The sequence below is a fragment of the Gopherus evgoodei genome, chromosome 18 (assembly GCF_007399415.2).
Source record: "Gopherus evgoodei ecotype Sinaloan lineage chromosome 18, rGopEvg1_v1.p, whole genome shotgun sequence".
NCBI classification, from domain to species: Eukaryota; Metazoa; Chordata; order Testudines; family Testudinidae; genus Gopherus; species Gopherus evgoodei.
The window spans coordinates 14510100-14523853 of NC_044339.1; the positions used below are offsets into that span (position 1 = coordinate 14510100).

The 13754-nt window shown below is 39.7% G+C and overlaps 1 protein-coding gene across 1 annotated transcript in view; it reads left to right on the forward strand.

Annotated features, from left to right (window-relative positions):
• The first annotated feature begins 5 nt into the window (after positions 1–5).
• The window catches only part of LOC115637062, a 151920-nt gene continuing 138171 nt past the window's right edge, over positions 6–13754 (forward strand). The window contains exons 1-2 of the mRNA XM_030537900.1: positions 6–38; positions 6045–6203. Of these exons, the coding sequence (XP_030393760.1) occupies positions 6072–6203 (132 nt within the window). The 5' untranslated portion in view covers positions 6–38; positions 6045–6071. The remainder of the gene's footprint in view (positions 39–6044; positions 6204–13754) is intronic.

Below are 13754 nucleotides of genomic sequence, written 5' to 3' on the forward strand. Positions count from 1 at the left end.
GGAGACAGAGACGCCCCTGGAGGAGGAGGAGGGAGCAGGTGAGGGGAAGAGCTGCTGGGTAGAGAATAGCCCCTGATGTTGGGGAACCCCACGAGCCTTGTACCTTGGTGCCACTTGGGTTGGGGAGGAGTAGGGTGGTAAGTGCGTGTGTGGGGGACACAGAGCTGGACCCTCTTTCCTCACCCCAGCAAGTCAGTTACAAAATGGGTGCAAAGAAATGGGGTTCAGACAGGCGTTTTCAGGATAAATGGGTGGGGGTGAGGGAGATGGTCCTCCAGGATTTTTAGGGGCTGTCCCCATTTTGTAGGGAGCTCCCGCAAATGCTGCAGAAGTTACGCGAGTGTCTTGACCTGCTTGTGCCGTGACATCTGCATCGCAACTCTCGTGAGCACCCCGATTTCAATGAGGGATGGGTGAAATATGAGATGAAGCTTGTTTCCAGAAGGATGACACCCACCCTGCAGAGTTTATGGACACAGACCTACCCTGGTATCAGTGTCTGATCCTTCCACTGATTATTGCTGAAATATGAGACAAGGGGCATTCTGCCTCGACATACTGGACCAGGAGTCAAAATGGGCTTGCAAGGTGGCACTATTCTTTGGAGACTGCCATTTTGTGCTCCAGAACCTAAGCCTTTACTTAAAAAAACAACCTTTAGACGGAGTGAAAGTAACTTACAGGACTTACCTTACTGCAGGAGTCCCGAGGGGGCGTGGCCTCATCCAGAAGAGGCGTGGCCTCAAGCAGAAGAGGCGTGGCCTCAAGCAGAAGAGGTGTGGCCTCTCAAGATTTAAAGGTCCTGGGGCACCTGAACCCTTTAAATCCCTTCCCCAACCCCGCTGCCAGAGCCGCGGGTGGGATTTAAAGGGCTCTGGGCTGCCCGCAGCGGCAGGGAGCTCTGAGCCCCTTAAATCCAGCCCCAGTCCAGCCACCGGAGCCATGAGCGGGATTCAGAAGGCTCTGGGCTACCCGCAGTGGCAGGGAGCTCTGAGCCCTTTAAATCCCACCCCCTGCCCGGCCGCCGGAGCCGGGGGCAGGATTTAAAGGGCTCTGGGCTGCCCACAGCCGCGGGCAGCCCCAAGCCCTTTAAATCCCCGCCATGGAAGCCAGTGTGGTCCAGCACAGCATACTGGCTCTTGCTAGTACGCCGTACCGTACTGTCTTACTTTCGCCTCTGCCTTTAGAACTTATGAGTGCAAAGGGAAATCCAAGTGTAAACACATATGGTGTCTGCAGACAGAGTACAACCATTGTCTCTGAGAGATGTGAACATCTCAATGTGATGTTAACTCCGAAACATGATACATTACATGACATCACTTAACTATTTCACTGCTGACGTAAGCCAGCAAGAAAAGGGACAATCACGTTATGAAGATGTACAAAATATTGTCTACGGCATCTCATTTTGTTCCAATAAGATTGGGAAAATATCATGATTTATTTTTCCCCTCTCTGACCTATGCATAGGACATGGAGACATTATGTTACTTTATTCTGTAGAATAAGAAATAATGGACATCTTTTAAAATAAGAGAAGAGCAATTACTGTCTCTATGACAAAGCAATGTCATTGTAACGGAACGAAAGTTATCTTATAGCGCTAACTGATAAAGGCAACAATCTTATAAAATCCTGTGTTCTGTGACAAGCCTAGATTATGGAAAATTAGATAGAGACACTGATGGTTGGCTAATTAAGAAAATCCCAATGTCTGAAAACTTCTTTTAAATACTATGTCCAGTGTACATTTAAAAAAAATACTTTGAAAATTGCTCTCCTCTTGATATTTATAAAGGTCTTTTCAGCAAGGGAGAACCTAACTAATTGACTAATGGAGAATAGTGAAACTGACTACACACAAAATATTGTCAAATACACACAGATTCACTGTAATATTTAGATGGCTGTGTAGATGGAGAGCTGAATGGAGCTCCTAAGGAACTTTTCACAGTAAGCTTCAGCTTTACTTTTTGAAAATTGACCTTTTTATAATTTCTCGTTTAGCAACTTTGAAAAGCAGTTAGAGAACTAGTTACAATGCCTAAGAAGCAAAACCAAAAATCAAACATGGAGAGACTTATTTTAAGTACACTTCTTGAGATAAAGCCCAAAGAAACCTCAGCTCAAAAAAACCAGATGCTGCTGCTGAACTTTGAGACAGTACTCCTAGAGCTTCATTCACCCAGGGTGAACATACAGTACAAGCCATCCCACCTTGCTCAGGGGATGTGAGAAAGATAAAATATTTTGAATTTTATGCTGTCTACATTTTAATTTTGTTTGGCACTTAGGCATCATAGTGAGAGAGGATTTATAATAACTTCAGATAAACAGATGCACAAAGTAAACTGAAAAAAGCAAAACAAAAAGGTTGCTTTTCTGATAACTTCCTGCATGTTTCACAAATAAATCATCTGGGAACATACAGCACAAAACCCCCCAAACGAACATCAATATTAGTACAGATCCAGTGTATTTAAGAGGCAGTCCTTTAAAGCCTATGTATAGTTTTTACAGTATCACAACTTACCACATTTTCAATATAGGAGGGCTTTGTAAAACTCAGCATAATTTCTGTGTAAGGCAAGAGATGTCACTTACAAGTTTACAGATGGAGGGGAAAACTGTGTGCTGTTTAAACCTGAAATCAGTGAAACATCAATAATTTACAAGGGAAAGAAAATCCGTGCACTGACAAACATACCCAGTTCTATAAATTGTTCTGTTTGTATAACTCAGAGCAGCACTGCTGTGAAATAGAATAGCTGGAAAAGGACTTTTTGGATGTTGACACTGCAAATGAGTACACTAAATACTCCCTCTAATACCATTCCCATATTCAGTACTGCTGCAACATTTTAAAGTTAGAATAGGGTTCTCTCAAACTAGCTGTGTGATCATGGACACAAATTTCATCAGCTAGCTAACTTTTAAGTAGATTCAATAGATAAACTGGGCATGCAGTCCAGTTAAATTTCTAAAGTGATCTTTCCAAGTGAGGATGGTGGAAGATTACATCCTTTCTGGGTGCAATATATAAGCTAATAGGCATACTGTGGCAATTAACTAAATCTGGTTGCATGATTTATTTAAATTTGTTCTTGAAATTTAGCCAATGCATTTATAATATTTATTTTTAAATTATTCTATAGTGGTGGTCTATTGACCCTGCAGCTCTGCCTATTGTCCATGTAATATGTCCAGATGTCACCCCAAAATGTTGGCAATCATTAAAATAGACAAAAGAATATCGACTAATATATGAGTACAGTACTTGAATGGGGAGGTAGTAGGAAGATAACAATCCCTTGAGTAGATATTAGGGAGAATTATAGATAAGTTTGCTTCTAAATTAAGGAAAACATATTTGTGGAAAGAAAACACCTATATTACTACATGTGAATTAGCTGGAAGATGAGATCGCAGATACTAAACTATGTTTATTAGGCTATGAGAAAGGGAGCAAGAAACTTTAATGGACAATTTTATCTATTGTCTGTCTCCCTATGATATTTCTGTACACCGTAACATCTAGAGGCTAACTAGAAGAAAGTTTTCACTGTGAGAAGGGAACATGCTTTTTCTGATGCATGTAGGTAATATTTCAGTGGTCTGGAACTAAGTCTTGTATCACTTCTGTACTATTTTTTTAAATAGGTCTATTTTTTCCTACTTCTTTTGATTTGTCACTTTCTATACCGTTACCAATAAAGTATCCTTTCATTTATGACTTCTGTGATTGTGGCTCAGAACTGTTAATTGGACAGTCACTGACAGATGCCTGGGCGGGAGGGGGAGGGGGAGAGAGAGAGAGAGAGAAAGAGAATGAACTCTGAGCTTGGTTGTGGCAGAGCCAGGAGAATGCAAGGCCTTAGCGTAAGCAGGTCTCTGATGCAAAAGGAGCTGTCATGGACCACAAAAGGGCTGGGAAAGACAAGGAGCTGCAAACAATGTACAATGCGCATGGTTACATGTGCAGTAGTTGTTTTTGATAAGCATATTACTGTATTCAGTGATTTACTTTACAGAAAGATATCATATAAAGGCATTATGTAATGTTGCAAAGGGCAGCCTGACATGTAACTTGATTGGTTTTTTTTTTACTTAAGACAGAAAAAAATACCAGTTGCTTTTTTTAAGTTACGCATTGAAAGGATGATTTGTTTGGGGTTTGATTTTTGTTTTCTTTTGAGGAGGCATGAGGCTGAGGGTTATTGTAGAAAACTAGAGGCATCTGAGCATGGTATGTCCCTTACTAATCTGGACCAATAGCATATTCCAGTGAGTTTCAGATCTTCTTAAGGCAAAAGATTTGGGATATTAAAATCAGATTGTGTGCGATATGCAAATTTCATACATACTGTCATTATCTGAGAATGTTTCTAGTATTTATGTCCTATTGTTCTCCATGCGGGCACTTTTAAATGGATGCAACATTGTACAAGTTTCACGTGACTTGAGGTGCTGTTAGAGTCCTCCTGGACTACTGTCATACTGTTCAGGAAGTGACAGGTTTCTTCACAGAGATTCAGCTATACTATGCAACTTAGAGAGGCTGAAAGTGTTATCCTTATGATTTCCCTCACCTCTCCAAATTGCCAGAGATTAGTCTTGATTCCTAGCATTTTACCTGGTAGTTATATTAGGCTGCCAGAAAATCCACTTAACTGCCACAATTTCAAATATTCAAGGTGATTCTCTTAAGTAAAAAGTGCTTATTTCTTATTAGAGATACAAGGTGGGTGAGGTAATATCTTTTATTTGACCAGCTTCTGTTGGTGAGAGATACAAACTTTTCAGCTTACACAGACGTCTTATTTCTTAGTGACCATTTAGATCAAACAAAGCTAAAAGGTAAGTTTCAGGTCTTGATTCTCCTCTCCATTACTTGCATCAGGTTTACACTCATGTAATTACATTGACTTCAGTTGATTTACACTGGTGAAAAGGTAAATCACACCCTCAATATTTAAGAAAAATCTTCACTGAGTTATTGTTAAGGGTCTGCAAAAGGACACATCAAACAATACCTGCCAGGTGGCAATGATAGTTTGTGTTTTGTAATGTACTTGCTCATCGTGTTATCTTCCCTCAAGATTACTTGGGTGATGTATAGTTTGGCATCCAGGCAGAGAGCTATCACATTTTAGCAAGAGTGACCTACATACCCAAAGGAAAAACACTAACGGTTGCCAGTCTTTATGTCTGGTCCAGAGAATCTGTCCTAAATTGCCATAATTTTGTGGTCCACTAAACCAGAAACAGAATTTTGGTATCTCAAACAGGGAAGCATCTCAACATTTCTGGCATATACAGGTACCCTTGGGAGGACTTAATTACATATTGAATTTGATAGAACTGGTTTGATTTTTTCCAGAAATATTATACACAGTCAGATGTATCTTGAGTTTACACCTACACTGTGAGAATTGAGTCGTATGCAAGAAGTTATCTTAACTGACTTCTGTTGCATGGTTTCAGAGGGGTAGCCGTGTTAGTCTGTATTGAATTGGCCTTGTTAGCACTGACCCCCACTTGGTAAGGCAATTCCCATCTTTTCATATATATAATGCTTATTGTATTTTTCACTCCATGCATCTGATGAAGTGGGTTTTAGCCCATGAAAGCTTAAGCCCAAATAAATGTGTTAGTCTCTAAGGTGCCACAAGGACTCCTAGCTGTTTCTACTGATTGGTACAGGAGGAATCAGAGAACTTCCTAAGAGCTCTTACTCTGCACTTTTCAATCTATTCATATGGACTACGTTAGCAGAATGTAGGTTAACTCATCTGAACAGTGTCTAATAGCTGATTTAAACAATTAATTTAGTCCTTCCAGTTGCTGATTCTATTTTAGATACAACAAGAATATTTTTGGATCTGTTTTCATAAAACATCAGGATCTAATATTTCTCATATTTACTATACTGTTGTAGTGATGAGCTCCAACAGGATTTTTAATGCTATTGGGTGTCACATACACACCACTTGGCTCAGCAACTGTATTTTAATTAATAGTTTACTTTTTCATAATTGCAGGTCCAAAACAGTTATCTAGAAAGAAGCATGGAATCACAAAGGAAGAGAAACTGCTGTTTCATGGTGTATCTTGAAGGTTTAGATCAGGAGAAAAATGAAAAGGAAATAGAGACTGGGAGCATCCAGAAGGCATTTCAGAAGTTCAGAAGAAAACGACAGGTAGGCATGATTGATCGGTGTCTAATTTATGTTGGGGTTTGAGATCAGTAATCCAGGTATTTCCACTAACAAAGAAGAAAAGACATCTAACAAAAAATGATTCCATAGCATGGGGATGCATGTGTGTCTGATGTTGGTAATAAGCAGAATAGCAGAACTCAAGTGCTTTCTGCCCCCCAGGATGGAATTTCCTTGTATTTCTTTCTGCCAATTTGTTAATTTTACAATGTAAAATGGGAAGTAGACATTATTTCTATTTGAAATATTTGTTTGTATTTTTAAGTAGTTACTATCAATACTATCTCAAACATCCAGGAATAGAAATTTGGGAACTTGATCCTGCACAGTGCAGGTGGTGAAGGTTGAGTCTAGAAACACATCATAAAAATTAACGAGCAGTGCAGGAATCATGTGTTAATGAAAGCCACTACTTTACAACTGAAGTAACTCATGGAGTAAGTCCAAAATGGGGAGCACATCACTGTGTGCTTGCTGATGGTTATACTTATGACTCTCAAATATTCCCATTGTCTGCCCACATCCCATCTCTTCTTGGATTATATATCGGCAACTAAGATGACTGTTATGTAGGGGAAGTGAGACCTATTACTGCTCAGTGTAGAGGTCCCTGTCAACGGTTAACCTTACTTGAGCCTGTGTGTAGCCTCTGGCTGCAGGAGTGCAAGAACCTTGCGCTTGCAGGGTCAAGGCCTCTAGGTTGCTGGATTGATGGGAATTTCTAGAAGCCATATTTACATATTTACAACCAGTTTTATTATCTGTAAAATATATTGCCCCATAAGCCTATCACTGCTGGTTTTCCACTGCGCTTGCTGTACTATTGTATTCTATTGCTCTCAAGTTGCAGTGGGGGAGGTCTAGGTTGGATATTAGGAAACACTATTTCACTAGGAGGGTGGTGAAGCCCTGGAATGGGTTACCTAGGGAGTTGGTGGAATTTCCATCCTTAGAGGTTTTTAAGCCCGGCTTGACGAAACCTTAGCTGGGATGATTTAGTTGGTGTTGGTCCTGCTTTGAGCAGGGGATTGGACTAGATGACCTCCTGAGGTCTCTTCCAACCCTGATATTCTATGATTGATGTCAATGGAATGTTAGGACATACGCAGTGTACTCCACAGCATAGAAGGTTTATTTTACAACTGGTCAGTCACTGATAATAGTTCTATTTATCTCTTTTGCTATTGTTTGTGCATATGCGGCATATTCAAGACTGAAATTACTCTGGTGCCACTTGGGCATCTTGCCACCTCATGGCACTTTTGTTTTTTAAATATGATATTTCTGGTATCTATCTTGGGACTTTTAACGAGGCCTCTTTGCAGCCCATTTGAGCATCTGTTATGATCAATGAATCACCATGTTACCCATGGAAAATGAGTCAACTGTTCAGTTGCATCTGATGTTTTTTTATCGTAGTTTCAGGCTGATTGCACCTGACTAGTGATATGCAAATTAAAAATCTTTTGGATTCCACCCAGTGATGTGGTTTCTTATGGGTGGTAAACTGGCTTGCCTGCATTGCGTGGTACCCAAAGAGTGTTACTTGGTACATAAAGCTAACAGGAAACGTGACCACATGGGGATGAACCTGATAATGTCACATTAGCATCATGTCTAAATTTTATAGATAATTTATTTGAAAGTCACAGAAACCAGTTCCATATTCAGGTTGGTTTTGGACCATTCCTTACTATAAGCAATAATCAAAATAAATCTTCCTAGCTGGCGATAAATCTTTAGCTTTGAATTTATTTACTTTTCTGGGTTTATTACATTACCCCTAAGTGTTCACATTTTATTTTAAATAATCTTATGGAAGACTAAGATTTTTTCATACTTCCGTGGAATAACCTCTGGACATATTAGGCTGGACTGTGAGATACTAGCCTGGTTGTACAATTCCTAAGTCAATCTGATGACATATTGGATGGAAGCATATACTACGCCTCATGGCAGTGGCTATAAATGCTTAAAATCATTAGCATGCTAACAGTTTTAGTTCATGAATGAGGAATATGTGTATTTCCTTAGAAAGGACCAGTAATTTCTGCAGGTGGGTGGAAAGATTTGAAAAGCACACAAGTTACACAAATTGTTAAACTTCAGTACTGATCTCCAGGTGTAACAGAGAAAAACATGATCCATAACTTCAATAACAGCAAAAAGAATGAGGAGTATTTGTGGCACCTTAGAGACTAACAAATTTATTTCAGCATAAGCTTTTGTGGGCTAAAACCCACTTCACTGGATGCCTACAGTGGTTTGCCTGTTGCTAAAAATCAAAGTCATTTTTTGCCTGGAAAAATACTAAACAAGATTAACCGATCAAAATAGATCTGAACAGATGGATACTACAAGGAGTGGGAAATCCCACAGAGACCCATTGTTTAAGGAAAAAAATGGGAAAAACTGTTACATTAGTGGGCATACCATCAGCTGCATTTTAACCTCTGAAAAAGATGGTTTTTCACTTAATATAATAAATTTGAACAGTATAGCCAAGGTGGAGAGTTAATGTCTTCATGTTGTCTCTAAATAAGCAATGTGTTTGTTTAATGCTGTGAACTGTTATTCCATGCATTGTATTGTAATTACTGTTGAAATGATAGTGTTTTTCCTTCTTATCTACTCCTGTGTTGTATTTCAGATTAAAGCTTTGTATGTAATTGTACTGAGTTTTTATACTCAACCGTTTGTGAATGCGCACAATGGTAAAGTTCTAAAACCTGTAAGACCAATGAATCTGTTATTCTTATATTGCATTTGATGGTGTATTCAGCATTAATATATAAATTATATAAGTTACAGTTTAAATGCTTCAACACTGTAAAATGTTCATGGCAGTTTACATGACACATATAGCCAACATGAGGGGAAAAAAGAAGAATATTGAGGGAGAAATACGTAAATTTGTCTCTCCAAGCTCTTGCTACCAGTACAAAGATTAAATATAAGTTATATAAAACATACTAGGGAGAGTATTAAAGTTTTAATATTTCTAGTAATATAAAGGTTTCATTATTAGTACCTGGGACAAGGATTTTCAGTTATATATTAGCAACTATTGGAGTGTTATTAAAAATAAATTTCATTTTGTTTGGGTAGGATTTCATTTTCATTTGAGCTGATGAGCACAAAAACTTGATACTAGTGAAAGTACAGTTGAGTGTTTTAAGGAAATCAATTATAAAGGGCCTAGAAGGATATGGTATATACTGGCATGCTTCATATGTCTTATAAAATTAACCAGTGTACTTGCAAATGAATGAGCAGCAGCTGATTTTACAAGATAAGCTGCAATGTCTCTCTCCAAGTTGAGGGTGAGCTGAGCACATAACATTCTTGGGGCAATCCAAAGAGAATTTAGTTACTGAGGTTGAAATAGTGTATCATCAAATTCTTACAGTACTGGAGTTAATTTTGTGGTGTATGGTTAATTTGCCAGAAAACTGCTTCACAGATCATTACTTCTTGCAAGATACAGTGCAGTCTTAACCTGGAAGACCTACAATTGCTTTTCACTATTTCACTAAGTATATACCAAAGCAAGGTATATAGAGTCTACAGAGAACCACCTGTAGGAAGCTAGAGAGATTACACTAATTTCATGGTCATTCTTAAAGACCTAAATGACTTTGGGAGTCCTAATATGCAAATTAGTTCCCTCAAGTGGAGTCACAGTGATACTCTAAAATCCTCTCTGAAACAGTTTGAACTTGAGTATTGTAGAAGCAAAGCATTGCATTTAGTTATATCTCCACCTAGTCTGAGCACCTGGCAAATAACTTCTGTGCTTTGCTTTCCTTCCATGCCTTGCTACAACTGTCCTAGAGCAGAAGATTCCACCTTAACCTGATATGCTGATCATCAGAGTTTACTGTGTACCACTTAGACCTGGGGCTTCCAAGATTTCATTTGAAAAACTATTTTGGGCTACATGAAATTAGATGGACTCAGATACTTTCTCAGTTGCATCATGGCAAGACTTATACTGAATGTTAGGCATCATTTGTAAAAGCAGCACATGCACAATACACAATTACAGTGACTACAGATTGGCAAGGAGAGTCTTGGCTGTTGAACTATATGGGAGCATTGAAGAACACTGCTTTATTGTAAAAATTTTGTCGTATACTTTGTAACAGGCTGGATGTTGAAAGAATTAAGGTCACACACCTATGCCTCCCCTCCAGTCTCCCTAGAAGTTATTTTTTATCAGTTGAAATGTTCTCATTTTCAAGCTCTCCCCCCCTACCAAAAAAAAAAAACATAGGCTTTTTCCTGGTGCGCACTGTAAGGACACATGCACAGAAGCAAACTCAGCTTCCCTACTCTGCCAGAGAACAAAATCTCAACCACAACTCAAACAACTGTTCTGTCCCTGATACAGCTGTGAAATAATCAGAACAGCACATCTTAAAGTTCTTTTGGGGATCAAAGCAAGTTTCATTCAAGGATGTCTTTGGCACGTAAACCACTGCAGTTTCACCATACCCTTCTGCGTTTATCACAATGCATCATCTTTCATCTCTCCTTATTCAGTGCCTTCTTAACAGAGCACTGAATGCTGTGAGGCACAGAAAGATCAGCTTCGAATGTGAATACTTACAGATTTCCCTGACCTTGAATGAGCAAAAAGAGTGTCTAGAAGAGAAGTTTGAACGGCCCTTGGATTTAAAAGAAGGAGGAAGGGTATAAAACAAAATAAGAAAGTCTCTAAACCCTGCATAGCACTCATGGGATTGATTGTTTTTGGTGAAAAACACTAGAAAGGAAGTAACAGGGAAACAGATTTGCGCAACAGGATTTCCTTCCAATGGGCTTCTAGCAGCTACTGAAGTTGGGTAATTTAATAGCTCTCCCATCTGGGTTTATTAAACATGAGGTTTCTACCATTTATCAATCTTTCTTGGGGTTTCACTTTTTCTTTTCCTGAGCAAACAGTTGATAATCTGTAAAAGCCTCTCTCACCTAGGAAATTCACAATGTATTTCAAATAGTATGTGTGTAGCTATATACTGAGAGTTCTCTCTTCAAGGTGAAGGGCATTGTATCCCTTTAGCACACCTAAAAAAATGGTTATTTCCCCATTCCCTTACAGTTTTCAGGAATATCACCACGTGATATCTGTCCTTCTCTAGTTCACGTCTCTGTGGTGGATGCCACCAGCAAAGCAGAGGGCAACTTTAGTTCCTGATGTTTCTAAGAGCAATTCAGCTATGAATTATGCCAGCTCCAGAATTTGAATTTTGATTTAAATAGTTCAGTTATAGCAAGGGAGGCTCTAGATGTGACCCATTCATTCAACTTAGATACGTAGGACCCTGGTGTAAATTAGAAATAGTAAAAAAAAACACCATGAAACAGCCAGAAGATTGGTAAAATCCTACATAGGAGTTTGCTCAGTAGGATATAGCATCCATAAAATTGAATCAATTTTTTTTTCCGAAATAGAATTAAGAGTCAGGCAGTCATCCCATTAGGGGACAGTATAATAGTAGAAATAGCTGAAGGATGGAAATACTAAGGAGGCAGAAGAATTTTAATGTGGTACAGGGAGATACAGTTACAATTTGTGGAATCAGATTAAGCAAATGAAACTTTAGGCTGAGTTTTAAGGAAAGTTTTCTGACAGTGAGGCCTGTGAGGTGGCCGAATAGTCTCCGAAGGGAAGTTGTGACAGTTCTGTCACTTGGGATGTTTAAAGTCAGACTAGGGGAAAAAAAACCTAGAATGCACTGGAAGCACTCATAATCCTGCATCTGCTGGGAGATAAGCAGAGAAGAGTTCTGTTATGTTTCTAACATCTATGATACTGTCCTTCTCTAGGGTCTTGCTATCATTCAGATAGCCAGAAGTAAAGCACTTCAATAACCATTATCCCTGCCAAGAAGAGGAACATTTCCTTTCCCTCTTTTCAATAAATAATTTTCATCTAGGCTGTTGGATGTCAGATGCCCACTGAATCCAATATGGTGCCATAGCTCATATCCTCAACTTATTTGTCCACCACTAAAAGCCACAATGTGTAATTAGCAGTTTAATTACGAACTCTTTAAACAGTACACTACCCCTACCCAGGACCTGTGCTCTGAGTGAACAAACAGGACAATCTCACATTTTTTTCTATATACAGGCTTTAGAAATGTGACACACCCAAGATACAATCCTAAAAGGGAATTTAGGAAACTGCTTGGATCCACAGTGCAGACAGCCTATGAGTGTTATGCATGGGGAAATTCTGCGCCACTGCTCAGTGCAGAACTTTGCAGAAATTAACGTTGAGTGCACAGAATTTCCTTTCCCCCACAGAAATGGGCTGCAGGGCTTCTGGCTGCCACTAGGGGATGGTGGGGGGACCCAGCAGAGCCCAGCTTGCACATAGAAGACACTGCTGGGGGCAGGGGGAGGGAGCTAAAGGGTTCCTGGCAGCTGCAGTTCCCAGCATGCCCTAAGGGAAGGAGACGGTGGAATGCAGGAAACTCCATGCAAGCCCAGGACCAACCATCAGGCTGTTTCTCTCTCTGGATCCCTGGGCTCTGAGAGGGAGGGGGCAGGTGTCTGGGCTGGGGGGGCATGGCTGGGCTCTGAGGGGTAGGGGGTGCAGGTATCTGGGCTGGGGGAGCCCTGTGGCTGGGCTCTGGAGAGAGGGGGTATGGGTATCTGGGCAAGGGGGGCACCATGGCTGGGCTCGGAGCAGGGGGAAGGGGGCAGAGAAACAGAAACTATCATGGGGTTTCTTTCTCTACTCCTGGGGGAACTTTTGTGTGTGTCTGTATTGTTACAGACATACTCGCTGACAGGTATTTTGAAATAAATTACCAAAATAAATGAAAGTGATGTAATTATGTAGTGTTATTTTGATAAACAAAATTTGCAGAATTTTAAAATATTGTGCACAGAATTATTATTTTTTTGGCACAGAATGCCCCAGGAGTATAGTGTGATGGACTCACAGGTAAACTACAAGCATCCGCAAGAGCCTGAGAGACTTTAGGTATGTAGAAGAAGCTTGTTTCTATTTTAGATCCACTCCCTGGCTACGATAGATGTTTCATCCTAATAAAACTATCATAGGTCCCTACATTTACATAATCCACCTCTTGTCAACCAGTCTATTGTAGGCAGAAATACTAAATTTTTGACTTTTAAAGCCTTATAAGCATCACATGTAACAAAGACAGGAGTACAGAACTAAAACTGAGCTTTCTTTATTTCATTTTACCTGCTTTGACCCTAGCCCTTGATCAACCTACACAGAAAAAAATCCCCACCCAGCCCGCTAGGCTTCCTATGTATGCTTACCTGCTACCCAATTAACATCCTCTAAAGGGCACATCTGTATCACTTAAATATCAGATCACTGCACTGGAATTTTTAACCCTATACTTATCTTGCATTACACAAAAGATAAAGCTACTTCTCCCCTCCGCCACCAAATGTTTCTCTTCTATTTTATAGCTAGTATATGTGGCCAAACAGCTTTTAACACAGTCCACTGTGTCATGCCATAAATCAAATCCCCTGTGT